This window comes from Lepisosteus platostomus, chromosome 6 (assembly GCF_059453375.1).
Source record: "Lepisosteus platostomus isolate fLepPlt1 chromosome 6, fLepPlt1.hap1, whole genome shotgun sequence".
NCBI lineage: Eukaryota > Metazoa > Chordata > Actinopteri > Semionotiformes > Lepisosteidae > Lepisosteus > Lepisosteus platostomus.
In genome coordinates this window covers 54,873,709-54,891,859 of record NC_142616.1, presented here as the reverse complement: position 1 = coordinate 54,891,859, position 18,151 = coordinate 54,873,709, and the positions used below count along the sequence as shown (strand labels likewise).

Here is an 18,151-nt window from a genome sequence, read left to right as displayed (position 1 = left end):
CAATATGATGGCAGTTCCCGCTGAGAGCTAAATTTGATCATGAAAAATGATGGTTTCGCAGCCAATATACAGTTAGATTCTTTTCCCTTCATACCCTGTTTTTAATGACTTCATACAACACTACACCTCTCGTTGAAGAGTTACTGTCAGGTCAATTTACTAAAATCTCCATAAACTCACCACACCTTATTTTATTGTCAGATTTTAAGACAAGTAGAGCATGGAATCAATAACACTTTTACTACTTCTACTTCTAATAATACCTCACAGATCTTAGGTTTGGGGTTTGTATGTTTCTTCTTGAGCCCATGTAATTGTTCTTCAGGTGCTCAGGTTACTGTTTAGGTAAATATTCATTTTATCATCTTATTTGTTTTTGTGTAGCTCATGCAGCTTGTATTGCTGTATATATTGTACCAAAATTATACAGAATTTAATTTTCTGGAAACCTACAGTAGATTGTGTTTTGTGGGTGCTTTCTGGATTCAAAACATCTTGGATTAATGTTGAGTGGAAAAGAGATCTGATCATCAAGACTCCAGATTGTGCAAAAGCTTAAGTAACGAGGGCTTGTTTTTATACTTCTTGTGTGCCTCCTTCCCTCTTTCCTGACACAGGGTATTAACAGGATCAAACAGCCATCTTGACAGACTATTGATGCCAGCTTAGGTCTATAATTTGTCAGGCAAATGGAGGAAACCCAGGTTGTTTCCTTAGCCTTTTCTCCACTCATGTCCCTGATGCTCCTTGAAAGGCCACTTTGCCCCACACTGGTTTTGCAAATGGGAACTTCACACTGGGGCCATCTGTTCAAGGAAATGCCAGCTTAATTATTAGGTTTTTAACGTTAATTAAAAGTTGTGAGCCACCAAGATATCAGACTCATGCTGGCAGATTTCCAGTGCTTTGGAATGCAGGGGGAAAAATCAACAGTTTGTCAACAGTTTAGGAAGCAGGATTCTACAAAAAACGGTTAATCCTTTGGTGTCAAAGAGTGCTCATGGCTAGGCTGAATAAATGAACCTCTACTATCTTTTATACTCTAGAACAAGTAACATATACTGTACAGTATCAGCACTGTTTCTTTAAGTGAGTACATCTTTGTCCTCAACATCTTTGTCCTCATTCTCTATCAATCATTTCATAATGCCAGATATTACAAGAATTACAGATTCTTGCTCAAGGTTTTTAAGTAATCCAGTATTTAATCAGTTCTCATATTCTGAAGATCATAAACACTTTTTTTAAATTTCCCTTTTTTTGTATATTTTTTTTATTTCATCCCCCCTCCCTGACTCTTTCCTGTCCCCTTTTCTCCAAACCAATGCTGTTGTCTTTGCTCCCAGTGTAACTGTCTCTGAAACAACTGTAATTAGGCATAGATTTCTTTACATGCTGTCTGGCTGATGGCCAACACATTTAACACTACCAATTAATGCAGACATCAGGAATCATTATTGACAGCCCCCTAGGAGAACAAAAAGAGCTCTAAGACATATCATCTTTCACAAATATTTGGTTTACTTTTCAAAAAGAAGATATTTTGTTATTCTATATACAGCAAGATGTGCCATATCTTTTTGCTCACTCTTTCAAATCACTATAATCTATGGTGCTTAATCTGCCATTGAATCATTTCAGCATTGTTGTATTTATTTATTTTGGGGTTTTTTTTTCTATTGCCTGTTTGTCTTCTTCCTGTGGGAGTCCATATTAAACAGGCTGTTAAAAGACATCACACCCACTGACGTTTTTAACAAAACTAACCAAAAGAGCATCGCATGCAAATGAGTACACATCATACTATAAGCAGCTAGACGGGTGACACTTCACGTGGTATGAGGCTGTTTTAAAGCAGAGCTCAGCGTTGTGTCTGTGTGTGTTGCATAACTGCAAATCAGACAACTGAAGATAAGAATCATAAATTTACTCATTTAAAATTAAGGGATTGAAATCTGTGAGGCATGGTGGTGCAGTGGTCAGTACTGATGCCTCACGCTGCTAAGGCCCTGGGTTCATTTTCAGGCCTGGGTGGCTATCTGCGTTTATGTTCTCTCCATGTTTTGTGTGGGCTTCCTCTGTGTGCTCTAGTTTCCTGCCAGTGTAAAAACATACTGGTAGGTTAATTGGCTTTGGAGAAAATAGCCCTGGAGTCTGTGTGTGTCTGTAATCTGCTTTGAACCCGTTGTTCAGTAGGATAGGCTCTGGCTCCCCGCTGACTCCCAAACTGGAAGAAGTGGTTAGAAAATGGATGGATGAATATTGAAATTCTGGATTACGACCACATTGAAAACCCAGCAGCACCAAGTCTAAGATGAATGAACATATACTGTATTGTAAAAGACTGTAGAGCTGGAAAGTAAAAGTCAAATACATAAATCACAATAAAATGATCATTTTTACATATACAGTATACAGTATATATGTATATATTGCAATCTTTACAATTTTACAATCTTTGTCCTGTAAAATATATTGATGATATTTAGGGCCATTGAAGAAAAGAAAATGATTTGAACTCAGCTGTTTGTGTAAGAGACAGGACAAATGAGGTATACATAGTCATTGCTAATATACTCTGAAGATACTTTGGTATGAAGTGTTGATAAAATCGCTTGCCAGCATCGTGAACTCATGACATTTCCCTGTGACATAAGATTATTGCAGAAATTAAGTTAGAACAGTGGAGAGCGCTTAACACTTAATTCTTGTTCTCTTCTGTGCCCTACTTAGTTTAAAATTTGTTACTGTAGCGTTCTGTAAGACAATGTTTTTGAGACTGAAGAGGACACAAAGGTTATGATTAAAGCATTTAACACGATCCTTAAAGCTTGAAGGAGTTTTCATGTAATCAAATGTTAAAGAATGAACAGAAGCATGGAAATGATGCATAGAAATACAGTACATAGGAAAACAAAGTCCCCCTGGTGGTACCTTCTGGGATCGGCATGCAGGGACTTTTTCCACCTTCCTGTTAAATTCAATATCACTCACTGAGAGCTGCTGAAATAAATAGAATGAAATGAATAAAGTGATAACTGCACAGTTAATCAGTAGTATCAAAATCTGTCCATCTCCTTGCTTCCTAGTATAAGGCCTAATTAGTTAACACTGCCAGGGGGGTGATGTTTCTTTTTTAACTTTACCTTAAAAAACTGAAGACGATTTTCTGGGAGCACTTTGCAGTTACAGTAAATTGGTATGAAACACTACACATTGCAACACACAGAGGAGCTCCGCTTTTTCATTAAGCCGCTGGCTGGGCTTGCATATTGGTACATGTCTTTGCTTGTCTCTCTCCTAGGTTCCATCTTGCCTGGCAGGTTTCCATGGAAACTAAGGTTAGGGATACCTAATGAGTGAAATAATATTTTTTTGAATGTACAGTATTGTCTCTATTTACATCTGTGTATATGAATATATGTCAACAAAGGAAATGATAAATGTTTTTTTTTCCTTTGTCTAGAGCTCAGCTGTATCCAGAAAGGTATCAACACCTCATTACTGAGCATTCGTTAAAACAAGTGGCAGGACGTGCCCCTAGCATGTTCTGAACTGTGAAATGCAACAAATCACACCATAGAGAATTAAACCTGAATACAGGTTCAAATAGCTGTGACTGAGTCTTAGAACTTCTCTGCATTTAATAAAGTGAAAACAAAACCTTTAATGCTAAGAAAGGTACCTGTTCTTTTTTATTAGATCTATAGCAATATAGATTTCCTATTTTAGATTTTTATTTTGGGTCAAGGACACAACAGGAAGGCTAAATGGGGTCACTGAATACTGACTTTGTTTCTGATCGTGGTATAAATAAGATTAAGGCCATGACAGTCTCCTTTGACCTCAAGTTGACTGAAGTAATGACCACAGAGGACATATCACTTGACATTCTAAAATTAGGATAGAATATTGTCCTCTTTTCACAGTTGTTAAAATAACAACACATATTAAAACATACCGTTTTGATGTTAAGTAACCCTAATAGTATAATTCTTATGACAGGGCTTGAATTAAATAGAATCCATTAATTAAATGGTACCATTACAAACCAAACCTGTATGCTAGGGCTCCTTAGAAAATACTTCAGAGCAGAACTGGCGAGCATCTGATGGGGATTGTCTATGTTATGTGAATAAAAAATGCCGTTCATATTCTGTGGCTGGCACTGTAACAAATTCCATTGATGAATAATTGACACCAGCCTGTATTTAACAATCTCTTTCTCCCACACAGTTATGAGCAAAGCCAGCAGTGTTACCAGGGTCTCTGGTTTACATGCCAGAGAAGTACACATTGTCCACACAGAGCAACAGTGAATATTTAAAAATCTGAATTAATTTTATTCATGTTTTCATCTCCTGGTAATTTAATTCGTTGTGACTCGTGGTGTGTTAGTAAGTCAGCTTCACTTACGTAGGAGACCTCCAGCGATATTTGCTCAACAAAAATGCCTGTAAATTATGTCAGTATGCAATTAAGTCAGCATTTAATTATCTAACAGGGGAATTGTACAGGCTGATGTGCTGGAAATGTGGACAAACTGCTCCAGAAAGTGATTCCACTGATTATACAGACAACCATTTTCATTTGTGGACAGCTACTGCCTTTACTTTGTTTCATATTATGTCGCTGTACAGTATCTAAAATGTGGTTCTGAGGAAGCAATAATGACATATTTATTTGTACATGTGCTTTAGGGCCACATTTGTATTCTCAAAAAGAGATTTCAAATATCTTTTAAAAACTAAATTTTACTTTTCAGGTGCTATTCACTGTCAATATGAATATGCCATACTGCAGCAATCACAGAGTATCGAATTTGTTTGAACATTGTAACCTGTCACCTTATGAAATAAGATTTTTAAAAACAAATTTACAACACTTACACATGTTCATATTGTTTGGCATACATACTTCGACATTTTAAATAACATCTTTAAGACAAAAACAATACTGTTCTTAAAATTCACACAGTCCATAAATCATCTGTCTATAGACATGATTAAAATCCAACTTCAGTTGTGTTAAAAAGTCCTTTGGTGTACACCTTGCACTATCCATTTTAACTGAGTTCAGTTGCAGCTGCGTTGTTATCAAATCTTTGATACGTTCCTTTTTCCATTAAGTTTGGGGAGTCTTGAAGATTTGTGTAAAGAGTTCATTCACTTGAGTTAGTTGGAATTTGGGTGCAGTTTTTAAAAACCCAGTTCTCTTTTTGGCTTGAGACTTAACGATGAACTTTTCTCTTGTGCTCTGTGAATTATGCTGTCAGTCTAATTGCAAATTCTTTTTTTACCATTGTATTTTTCTTGTGCACAAACATTAGCCAATTTTAAATATTATGTTTTCTAAATGTGCATTTCAGGCTTGCCCCTTGATTATCTGTAAAATATAAGCTTGCTCCTTGGATTTGTTCCTGTAAAAACAAGAATTGAACAATAAGTGATGTTGGTAAAAAGCATTTACTGTAGTTCTGTTACTGGTTGTAACCTTCTCACACCATTACAGCTTTGGTGATTCTAAATTAGTTTTTTCCCTCATGGTAAATGTCACTTAAAAACATTCCTGCATACATTATCTACACATACAGCATGGTCTTGTCAATCAAACTGAACTACAGGATTAATCAGTTCACATTGGTGAGTTGCTGTCTCTTTAATATTGTACATTTCTTCTAAACATATCTTATACAGTATATTCTTCATTTAACTCTCAATAGTACTATTCTTGTTGCAAAGGTCTATACAAACTATAATAAACTTTGTTGTACAATTTAGACTTAAATACTTCCTGTACTGTTGTTAACCAGTTCAACTCAAGCACAATTCTCTGTAGGTTTCTGTATCACATGCACTTTTATAACTTTCCCTATTAGGTTCTCCTGTAAAATAGTAAAGATTCCATTTCAATTTATTCTCATGCTCCGTTAGACCATAACACTAATCTTATTTCATTGTTTTGGTTCTTCTTTGTCTATTTAAGCTTCTTCTAGTTTGATTAAGGGTTTAAGTTGCTGCAATTTCATCTCTCTGGCAGCTTCACATTTATGTTGCTGTTTATAAGCTCACCTGTCTCTTATCTTTAGGATATACATTTTGTTCCAACTATAGAAAACATACTGTACATCTAAGTTTTAGTTTTTGTATAATTTATATTTCATGTCATTTTTTTTCATTATTTCATTTTTTCATGTATGCACCTTATTGTTTTTGCACCCAACATATTAAGTAGTGTTTTAACTCTACGTAAGCATGTACTGTACACTGTATACTATATCCCTAATAATTAATTACCTACTGGTTTTGTCCGTTTTTCTTTAAGTTATACTTGTACATTTTCTTAATTTTGCATTCTAGATACATTATATGCAGTATATAATCACCCCTCTATCGACATAATAGTATTTATGGGGGCCAACAGGGGGGCGCTCACCCTGCGGTCCATTTGGGTCCTAATGCCCCAGTATAGTGACAGATGAGACATAAAACCAAGGTCCTGACTCTCTTTTGTCATTAAAAATCCCAGGGCGTTTCTCGAAAAGAGTAGGGCTGTAACCCTGGCTGGGGCAATTTCCCCTTGGCCCTTACCAATCATCGTCTCTTAATAATCCCCATCTATGAATTGGCTTCATCACTCTGCTCTCCTCCTCACTAATAGCTGATGTGTGGTGAGCATTCTGGCGTACTACGGCTGCCGTTGCATCATCCAGGTGGACATTTATTATTACTATTATAATATTAGGATTATTTATAGTGGACAACAGAGAGAAAGGCTGAGCCAAAAGTAGACTAACTTTTGTTTAATTGTTCATATACTGTGACTGGCATTCTAACAAATTCCCTTATAAATAATTGACAATTATTTAATCTTTTTCTTTTCCAAGTGACTTGTAACTTCCCTCTCCTTTTAAACATGAAAACTAAAAAATATGAACACTAAAAAAACAGGACTATTTCATTTTCTATGATCTCCCATAATACTAAGTGTTTAAATATTTTCTATACATTAAATAAAAGACTGTTCTTTATACTTTGATGGTTCTGCAGTTTACCATGCAGTCCCTCAAGAATTTCCCGTGTATACTGTTTAAAAAAACACATTGCACTTGCATATAAAAATTACAAAACTGTATTCATCAAGAAATATAAATGTAAACAATAAGAAACTGCCACAACCTAAAACTGCATATTACAACTGTCCAAGTACAGTAGTGAAAATGCATAAAAATTGTAACCCAACTGCTGAAATTTCCTTTCGCTTCTTTATTCATTTTTTTTTACCTTGTCAGGTTTACATTTAGGGTTAATGAAGCTGCTTTATAAGGTGCACAAACATGAAACAGGATATGTTTTCTAACATATATTCATCATTACTTTGTTAGTACATGTTTGTGTGGATGTGCTAACCTCTCTTTAAGTGAAATATTAGATGTAGATTGGGACTGGGAAGATCCCAAGTGGAAGTGTCATTGAATTTTACTTGAGGATAATTTTCATGGCATTCTTGCAGTTCTTATGCATCATTCGCTCTGACATTGTATTCTTCAGGGATCTGTGTGTGCACAACAGACATAGACATAATGCACATGATAGAGTACTTCCACAATTCATGAGTGCACAAGTTTTGAATTACACTCTAACTGTCATTCTGCTCTGAGATATATGCCAAGGGAGCTGTACACTGACCCTATATATCAGTATATAAAATAGTAATCCACTCAGCAGTTTGAAATGATGTACTCACATGTACTGCATTATTTATGCAGGAGGGGAGATTAAGCTTTTATCCTTTGATTTCAATTCACTTTAATTCATAGAGAACCTGCTGTGCACACTAAAATGTAAATATGATATACAGTTTATATATAGATTTTCAGATTTCTTTAACTGAACTGTGAATCTCCATTGAACTGTTTTTTTGTCATTAGATTTAACCAGTGACAAAGCATTTAGGTACACTTTAAGAGAGGTTTGCAGAAAATCTGTCATAACCTGGCATCATCATCATCATCATCATCATCATTATTATGATTATTGTTGTTGCTTTTGTTTATCCAGGACAATTAACAATATATGCAAATCATTATATTATGTATAAGTACATATCATAGGAATACAATCAAGAAAGTACAATAAATAAAGTATAGCAATAGAATGGTAGTAAGGTAATTTTTATCATGCAAAACATAATAAAATAGCAAACGTAAATGTAAATGATGTAGTGTAGTTCCGTAGGTATCTGTCATGTGTTTATGTTTATGGTGAAAAGTGCGATGAACAAATAACACACTTCAAGGTACAATTTCCATAAAATGTGTTGTACTGTAGCCTTTCCCATAGAGACAGTAAACTTTCAATATTACATCAGTTTAGATTATTAGAAATACAATATTATATTTTCTTGTATCCTAAATGTGTTTTTTTTATCTTAATGTGTATTTGCTGCTTCTGAGGTACTCAGATTTAATTTGGTAATGGATATTATTATCAATAATCATGTCTAAGGAAACCTGCTAAACTTATTTAAATGTTTGTTTTGCCCTAATTATTAGTATTTATTAGCAATTGTTTATTACTTATTATAACCATTTGTACTTTTATGCAGTGTTTATTGCAATGGACTTTGTTTAAATGTGTGGAACAGGGAAATCTGTCACATACACAAATCATGAATAAACTTACCTTCATGAATACGTAATTGCACACAACTTGGCCATTTTTGTAAATGTGGCAGAGGTAAATGCAAATTTTATCTCCTGTTACAAAGGATATGAATGAAAACAGGTTATTCATGGTGTTGGGCAGACCATACAACTGGTACTGTATGGTACCACTGTTAACACCAACATGCAGACAAAGACTGTAAAATACCAACATCATGTTTATTATTAAACCATCATAATCAGAAGCATGAAAAAACAAGTTAGGACAAATGAAATCTAATGTATGTTCTGCCCCATACCTGATGCTGTTTTAATACTCACTGGTGCTAAATTAGGCCTAAAATAAATAAAATGTGGGGTGGCACAGTGGTTACCATTGCAGTCTTGCGGTACTGGGGCTTTGGGATCAATTCTAGACCAGGGGTGTTACAGTATGTGTATGGAGTTTGTACAGAATGTTCTCCCATTGTTGGCAAGGGTTTCCTCTGGGAGCTCCTGTTTCCTCCCACAGTCCAAAGACGTGCAGGTACTGTAGGTCAATTGCCTTCTGTAAAATTGGCCCTGGTATGAGTGTGTCTATGTCTGTATGTGCCCTGCCTTGGACTGGCATCTTGTGCAGGGTCACTGTTTGGTGGTTTAGGCTCCAGCTCCCCTGCAAATGAATAAAGTAGTTTAGGAAATGGATGTATGGATACATACAATGTGTAGCCATACCGAAAAATATACATAACATGTTTTGACTGAATTTTAGCCCAGTGATTTGTCTTTTGCCTGTATTCGGTGCTATGCAACCATGTTAGTACTTTGTCTTGCACTAGATCTCCCTCCCCCTAGTAATACAGCTCAGTCATACTGAGAAAAAAAACAAGTAATGAAAAAGTTTAAGCAATAAAAAGTAATAAAAAATGCAGTTGGAAAGTCAAATTCGAAAAAACACAAATTCAACTGCCTGTTATCTGTTCTGAGGGAGAGGTTGTTGTAGAAGAAGCAGTAAGATCCAGAGATGATTGCGCTGCAAAAAATAACAGTAAAAACAACAGTGATGGCTGATAAGAGGTGAAGGAACTGCTCATCGCTGGCACGTACACTTCTATATGAGAAGAGTATTACAGATCAGCTCTATGAAGTGCTCCCAGAGTACCAGAGTATTTTGTCTTGTTTGGGTTGATCTGGGCAACAACAAAAAAAATGATGCTCTTTTTTTAGAGTAGCAATACTCATTATGGTTAATAACAACAGAAATAATAAGCAATCATGGAAAGGGCAAAGGAAATTTATAAAAAGGAGTTTAAAACTTGAAAAATACACATCAGACAGTATGAAAAATCCAGCTAACTGAGGTAGAGTACCACAGCAATAGCTGAGACAGGTACAAAGCTGATCAGTTTGGTCAAGTGTGATGCACTGCATACTGCTTAGATTAGCTGCTTAATTGTTTTTGACAGGGTTTGACAGGGCTTGTCATTCACAGGCCTCGCCGCCCCTGGTGCTTCAGTCTAGTCAGCGGTGGTGATGAGTTTCTGCTCTCTTTCCTGGCCTTATTCTTATTACTTTCTTCACTTATCTCAGGCAGACGTTCCTTCTGACCCGTTGTTCACTGACGAGCTTCAACAAGCAGAGGAGCTTGTACTCATTACCTGTTCCTCCACCACCTCTTGGTTGGGTAGCCAAAATCGACCACAAGGTCACTTCTTCCAGCTTGGCACAACGTCTTCTTTGGCACATTGTGGAATCTCAGTTTCTACCTTCAAAATCTAGGTAGGTGGTCCTCTGAAGCCTGCCTTGGCTATTTTCCAACTGAGCGCCAGTCAACCAAAAGCTTGCATGACATATGCTTTGTATAAGAACTCTGTATGGGTGTAATGGGTTTCCTTTGATCCGTTTATGAGTGCCGTAATCCTCATGCTTGGTGTCAGGTTGCCATTTCCTCAGCCAGGAGAGTTATGTTGAATCAACTTTCAGTATTTATCCGAATAAACTCTTGGGTGTCACATTAATGAGAATTTGACCTAACCACTGATCTTTTCCTGGGCAAAGATTGCATAAACTACAGACTATTAACATTTCATGGGCAGGGAATTTGCACACATCTCTTTCTAGCATATTCACTAAGCTTTAGCATGCCACATATTGGGACCTTAATGACATGAAACAAGATATTAAAAATCATTTTTATAATAGTAGCATCCTAAAACAATGAAGAACAAAGAACATGTCTTCAGTTTGCACCTTACTATGTACAGTATCAACCTGTCATTACTGTCTATGATACTCATGATCTCCAAGCTTAACATACTGTACACATCACATACAGTATACCTGGACAGGCCTTTTCATCTTTCTTCAGTGTAATGTCTTTGGGGTGTAAAAGCATTATGTTGCATGTTTGCAAGCTGTGGGATGCTTGAGACAATGGCTGCAGTATACAATAATCACTTTTTGGTTGTTAGATTATAAAAGTTGCAATCAAGCTACTGTATTTATGTTGTACTCTATCCCTAGGTTAATGATTCATAAAATGTCACCTTTGATGCCAGAAGAGGAACACATACCAATGCAAAGACAAAACCTTTAAAACTAGGCTGCATTTCAACTCTGGACACCAAGAGAGCTCCATGAAGAGCATGTGGTTCAGAATGGGTGCTTCCTGTGCTCTCCACTTCCTGTTTCTTTTCACTCTGGTGCAAGTGGCTCTTCCCACCTCCAGTTACAACACAGGCATCAAGAGGGAGATCACTATGGAAGGGGACCTTGTTATTGGAGGACTTTTTCCCGTCCACGAGAAAGGGGAGGGAACAGAGGACTGTGGGAAGATAAATGAGCAACGAGGGATCCAAAGGCTAGAGGCTATGCTCCTGGCTCTGGACGAGATCAACAAGGACAATAAAATCTTACCTGGCCTCAAACTGGGTGCCCACATCTTAGACACCTGCTCAAAAGACACCTATGCCCTCGAACAGTCCCTAGAGTTTGTGAGGGCCTCCCTGACTAAAGTAGATGAGACAGAGTACATTTGTCCTGATGGCTCATATGCTATTCATGATGACTTCCCTTTGGCTATCTCTGGGGTAATTGGCGGCTCCTACAGTGATGTCTCCATTCAGGTACTGAAAATAATTAACTTTTTAATTCTTCTGTTTTAGTAATTCCATATGGTTTTATGAGATGAATGCTTTAATGCTTTACCTTGCTAACTTGTTTGTTCCTATGCTTGGCAGTGAAGCAATAAGAAAACAGCACATGGCAGGGGTATGACTGGCTAAGAGTAAAACCTTGCTAGGTTGGGCTTGGTGTAATTCAGTATCTGAAAGGGAAAAAGGACAATGTTTTGCTTTCAATGATCAAACATTACTGCAAGAAGATTAATTCTGTGAGCTGTTAACCTTAATCTAGTCTGTCAACAAATTAAATAGCAAATCAATTGATATACAGTATTCTAAAAATGAATTTCCTCCTTTACAAAAATTAATAAAGAAGTTGTGTAAACTGCATGCAGACTCCATTCTGGATTTTGGCCTGGATTCTGTAATGACATTTCTTTGAGAGGTTAGTATTGGCATGTTTTACACCTGTCTTTGGGAAAATCCTATAGAGTACTACTCAGAGCAAATGTAAGTAGATGTGAAAGCCAAACTGTCTAGCTTCTTGCTAAATCTTCCCGGTATTTAATTGAATTTATAATATTTTGTTTTCACAAATACTTAACATAACATAAGAGAGGAGACCAAATGACCCATCAACATTAATTACTATTAATTGATCCAAGGATCTCATCTAGCTGTTTCTTGGAAGAAGAGAGAGTTTCACCCCTTGCAAACCTTTTTTAGTCTGTACGTGGAGGGTTGCAAACAGTAGGAATTTCCACAACATTAAGATGAGAATACTCTCGTGATGAATTAGTATCATAGTGTCATTTGCTTCTGTGATGTATTATGCAGTGGGATAAAGGAAGAACGCTATAACAGAAATATTTTATTTTATGCATTTATAAGCCAGATCTTAAGGTTAGTTATCTAGATCTTAAGCTAGCCAGGACTGCTGTTTTGAAGAGCACAGTGTCAATACGATGTTAAGTTGCATGCTGGAACAATAGTAAAAAAAAGTATTGCAATGTAACAAAAGCGTAAGCATCATCTTGATCCATCAATTTAATTCAGATGGGTTGGAAATTGAAAATAACCTTGATTTTAACATACTGTCTCTACCTCTTAGCCATATGTTCAATTTTGAGAATGTGTTCTGGTGATTCATATTATGCTTAACATAAGCGCACAGATATTGCAGCTGTTTCCTGAATAGCAAAAAGGATAAAATTATTTGATGAAACATTCAATAACAATTAGAACTGCTACTGTGTAATTGGTCCCACACGGCCCATTATTTTGTTGTTTCCTCATCAGGTTGCCATTCATCATAAATTCTCCCACATTCCAACTGCAGCTTCTAACCTCTAAATCTCAAGGCTTCAAGCCGTGAGGACCTGTTAAAACATGATAGAACTGTATAGATGATGGAGAGAGTCATAGACCGCATTAAATTAACATTTTAATGAACAGGTTTACATGTCTGATGTTGGACAGAGTAAAACCACGCTGTTCTAAAACATTTACACAGTTCTTCCTAATAGTTTATGGTGCATTTTGTAGGTGTTGTTTAAGGTGAGCCAGATAATAAGAAGATTCACTCTTCCCACTGTATTGTAGCCTTGAGCTCTGGGATGAAGGCTAGGAGCCACTAGATCCTCATTTCAACTATCAGCTTGATGCATGACTTTTTGCATTAACCCCTGGCTATGATTATTGCAATTTGCTGTTGTCTTATACCCCTGTGTGACTAAAAACAATTTGAGCTCCACAGTCAAAAATGTCATACTCAATGCCTTTAATACATTTCTGTTGTCTGCTGCCGGCATGAGAACACAGTAAAACATTAGATTTAGCTCACCTTTAATGAAACAAAGGAGCTAATCTATTTTTTTACTGTATTATTGGTATATGAAAAAAACTTGTACATCATGGAGTTTTAAACCATAATCCATAAATCATTTTACCATTTAAACAGATAATAATAATAATGTTTCTTTATTAGCCCTATACAATTTCTTGCATTAGGAATTCGTCTTTTCGCATACCCCAGCTTTTCTCCATGGAGACACAGACACACAGACAGGGAGAGAAGCTTGGGGTCAGAGCACAGGGTCTGCCATTGTACAGCGCCCCTGGAGCAGTTAAGGTTAAGGGCCTTGCTCAGGGGCCCAACGGAGTAGGATTCCTCTGCCAGCCACAGGATTTGAACCAGCAACCTTCCAGTCACAGGCCCTTAGCCACAGAGCCACTGGATATCAGACTTTAATCTTACTCACTAATAGAATGCTGTCAGCCTCATTATTACTGTCCATTTGCCACTTACTCAGCCAGCAGAGCTACATAAAACTAACTTTCAAGGAATTTTTCGTAATAAACATTATTGAACATTATTGTCACATCACCAAACGTTTGAAATTTGACCAAACGGAAATGGTTTAATAGAGGAGCAGATCAAATTGTAATCTCACCCCCTTCCTCACTCCTCCATATAATATATAAATATCTCACCTCCTGAGCCTCTTTGTGTATCTTTTATCACACCCTTCTCTCCAAACCATCTTCACCCCTGCAGCTGCTCCCTGGCTCATTCCGTGCAAAGCAAATTCCCTGTAAGTCTTGTCCTTACAGTCAGGTTGCCCTTTTCTCACCAAGGAAAATTACACCACAGAAATGTCAAATGCACTATTCCTAGAAATGTTCTTGCATTATTGCAATAATCAAAGTTTGATTGAACCTCTGAAAGTTATATTACAGCAAAGGGGATCATGAAGTTTCTTTAGCTTTACTCAACAAGTAATATAACTGTAAGTCTCATGTATATTTTAAGTTAAAGATTATATTTATACTACTTAAAACAGCCTTTCCATCTTTTGAAATCTATTTATGAGGTAGTGTTCGATTTGAGCTCAGTGGCCCTTTAGTTCAATGCACTGGGAGTGAGGCAGTATTCATAGAACACAACAGAATGACAGTTCAAAATGTCACTAGCACAGAGGACTGTAAATGACAATTCCTCTGCCATCTGACTTCCACTCTTGGACATGCCTGTAATCCATTGAAACCGTTATATAAAAGAAAAGATGGTTCATCCTCTTGTGATGAAGCTAACAGTTTATGGATTTTATTATCTCATTATACAGGGATATTGAGACAGCTGATTACCTCACAATCACCTGCACTACTTACACAAAGTTTTATTAAGATTAAGCTGTTTCCATGAATAATATTTCAGCTTGAAATGAATCACTGAAATACTGTGCTGTTGAAAATGAGATATTAGGTATATACTTTAGAGACTGAGGTTTGTTATAGATTCTGGGCAATGCCATTTTAGGTATCACAATATCAAGGTACTTTTTCATACATGGGGTACATTTGTGTGTTGTGGTACATTTAGGAAAATTTAGGAGTAGATTAGCATGTTATGGAAAAATGTGTACTATATCTTATCTATGTATCTATGTTTTATCTTATCTAAGCTCTATGTTTTAGAGCTTATTGATGTACAAAATTCAAAATCAAGTTTCCAAAAATCTCTAATGAATTACTGTATCTTACTTCCTTTATATTTAAGGGAAAAAAACATTTTTTATTGGCAAAAAAACTTATTATACTCATTATTTAAAAGTTAAAAACATTTTTAAAAGGTTTTCTCCACATAATTTATGAACATCCCATTGTTCTTCTAATGTAATTACTTTTGGAATTTATTAAGAGACATACTTAGACTTAAGCTCTTATTCTTCAGTTCTTTTGTTTGTATTTTTTTAATTTTTGGGTACCCTGGAGCATTATTTCATAAAATGACCAAAGGTCAGAATAATAGTATTAAAAATTCATTCCATATCATTCTCCATTTCTATTTTGTACTTTTGGATATTTACAACCAAAGTTACCATGGTTTTAAGATTTCCAATATGGATTATGGTCCAAAGGCTGTTTTTAATTTTTCCCATAATAGTCTCTGGGCATCCCTTCCTCTGTTGTAGACTATAGGCAATCCATTTTGTCATTTGTTTTTGAGTTCCTCACAGCATCTAACCACTTGAACAAATCCATGTAAATAAAATGTGAATAAAAAGTAACTCTCCTCTTTCATTGAAAGAAGCATGTTTTTGAAAAACTATTTTTTATGCAGTGCTTCACAAATCTTGGTCACATAGGGCACTGCTATTTCCCCCCAGTAAAACACAGGGCATTTTTAGAAATGCTCTTGAGATAAGTGACTGTTCAAATGCAATTACACTTAGAATTTTGCATCTTAAGAAGTTAAACAGCACTTTTCATAAAGATGCTCATACATACAAAAACCAATTAATTTCAGAACTAAAGATATTCTACTGAGATGTGAGACCAGAGCAATTTAAATATATTTGGCATTTGCTGAGGGATAATTCCTTGTGGTTAATGCTGCCTTGCAATCAAGACATACAGTACACAAACATGGCACTGACTTGCATAAACACCATACACTTCGGTATTAATTGGAAGTGAATACGGTGTTTGTGATTACAGAGTTAGTACGTGGATGCTCCAGGCCAGTCAATTATATTCTAATTCCATATGCATGTAAAGCCAATCATTTCTGTAGTGTTTGTGCTTTTTACTTCAACAGCTGTTCCCTAAAAATAACAGGTGGATTATTGAATAAGCAAAGATCTTAAGAGGTAAGAGGTGAGTGACCATACTGATGCACAGAAAGTTCAGTTGTTTGGGAGTATTTGGATGGTGTTGTTCTGGCTTCTGAATTCATCCCTATGTGTCCATTAGATATACAGTAAGAAACAAGGGCTTCTTTGTAATGCATATATTTTGGGCACGTCTGGAAAACGTCCATAGAAGATTACAGAAAATTGAAGAAAGGGAGGAACAAGATGAAGCTGTTGTGGTGTTTGAGCGTTCTTCATTAAAAGTGGGGAAAAAAGATTTCCTTGAGAAGACTTCAAAAAGGTGCTGCTTATTATGCAGTGAGTTTAAGCTGCTTCTGAACTTGATATTTTAAGCTGAAAGTTTTAGCACATTTACAAACACTGTGCTGTTCGCTAATTAACAAAGTGGAGGTGAAACAAACCTTCTGAAAAGAAGGGGCTGATAAAAGTAAGTCAGAACATATGCGCAAAATCTGTGTGACTGCCAATTCACCCGCAATTCTGCATAGTTCATTAATGATTTAGAGTTTAAATAAAATTGAAGAGAATGGTTTGTTTTAACTTATCTGCTTTTCTTCTCTTTCTGTTCTCACAATCTGGAAAATGCTGCAACTTGTCAAGTGAAATAGACTGGTTGTTGATCAGTTACTGTTCTGTAATCACAGGATCAAGGTCGGTTGATCAGGCGGGGTTCTTTAGAAGTTTAGTTAGTGTTACCAATGGTGCTCACAATTTCATTCAAAAATTATATATGATATATACTGTATATATATATATTCCCCTGTACTTTCACTGTTTGACAGTTTGTGTATGGTCCTTCCCTTTTTTTACAATTCAGTCTGTAACTTTCATGTGTACTTACTCATCAGGTATACATACTGTACCTGTACACTGCATTTATGCTCATATATGAAAGGATTCAATTTTCCCTGAATTCATACAGATGTGGATTCAGAGAAAAGTGATTGCTCATTCTTTTTCCTTTCATGGGCCCAAGTGATTACTACTGAATATTGCTTCTAACACTTTTCCATGTGATTGGAATTGTTGATGCTGAAGTGCACCCGCTAACCTGCTGGGATTTGCAGATGGACTTTTCATGTTAAAAAATAACATGACGTCTTCAAAAATTTAGTTTCTTTGGTACCTTAGTTCAAATATTTTTATTCATACTGCTACTTTCTTCTAAGTTACTTTATTTTCTTGTGCTTTTAGCTTATTTTACCAGTTGTAGAAATAATAAACTAATGGTGACCATGATAATAATCAGTACACTTTGCAAAACTAGTTCACTTAAAGGTGTATCAGTTAAAGTTTTGCAGCAAACAGGATCCAAATACTCCATAATGCTAATTTAGTTTGAGAATCTAAAAGATAACATAAATATGTATTAGGTACAGTACATGCCATATATGTATGGGGGTGGCACAGATGGTACTGAAGACTGTTGCAGTGCTGGGGCCCTGGGTTCAGATAGGAACCTGGGATACTATCTATGTGGAGTTTTTATAATCTCCCTGTGTATGTGTGGGTTTCCTTCCACAGTCCAAAGACATAAAAAAACAGGTTAATTGGCTTCTGAAAAAAATTGGCTCGGGTGTGAGTGTGTGTATGCCCTGCCATGGACTGGTGTCCTGTCCAGGGTGTATCCTGCCTTGCACGTGTTGGTTGCTGGGATAGGCTCTGGGTCTAATCTTGATCCTGTATTTGATAAAGTGGTTGGATAGATGGATATACAGTAAGTATGTATT

General features: G+C 36.2%; 1 protein-coding gene across 3 annotated transcripts in view; it reads left to right on the top strand.

The window, feature by feature from the left end:
• Positions 1 to 18,151, top strand: part of LOC148661908 (metabotropic glutamate receptor 3-like) — a 60,691-nt gene that overhangs the window by 18,745 nt on the left and 23,795 nt on the right. For all 3 annotated transcript variants that reach the window (XM_088636389.1, XM_088636388.1, XM_088636391.1), the window contains 2 exons: positions 10,235 to 10,423; positions 11,168 to 11,769. In XM_088636389.1, the coding sequence (XP_088492515.1) occupies positions 11,281 to 11,769 (489 nt within the window). In that variant the 5' untranslated portion in view covers positions 10,235 to 10,423; positions 11,168 to 11,280. The remainder of the gene's footprint in view (positions 1 to 10,234; positions 10,424 to 11,167; positions 11,770 to 18,151) is intronic.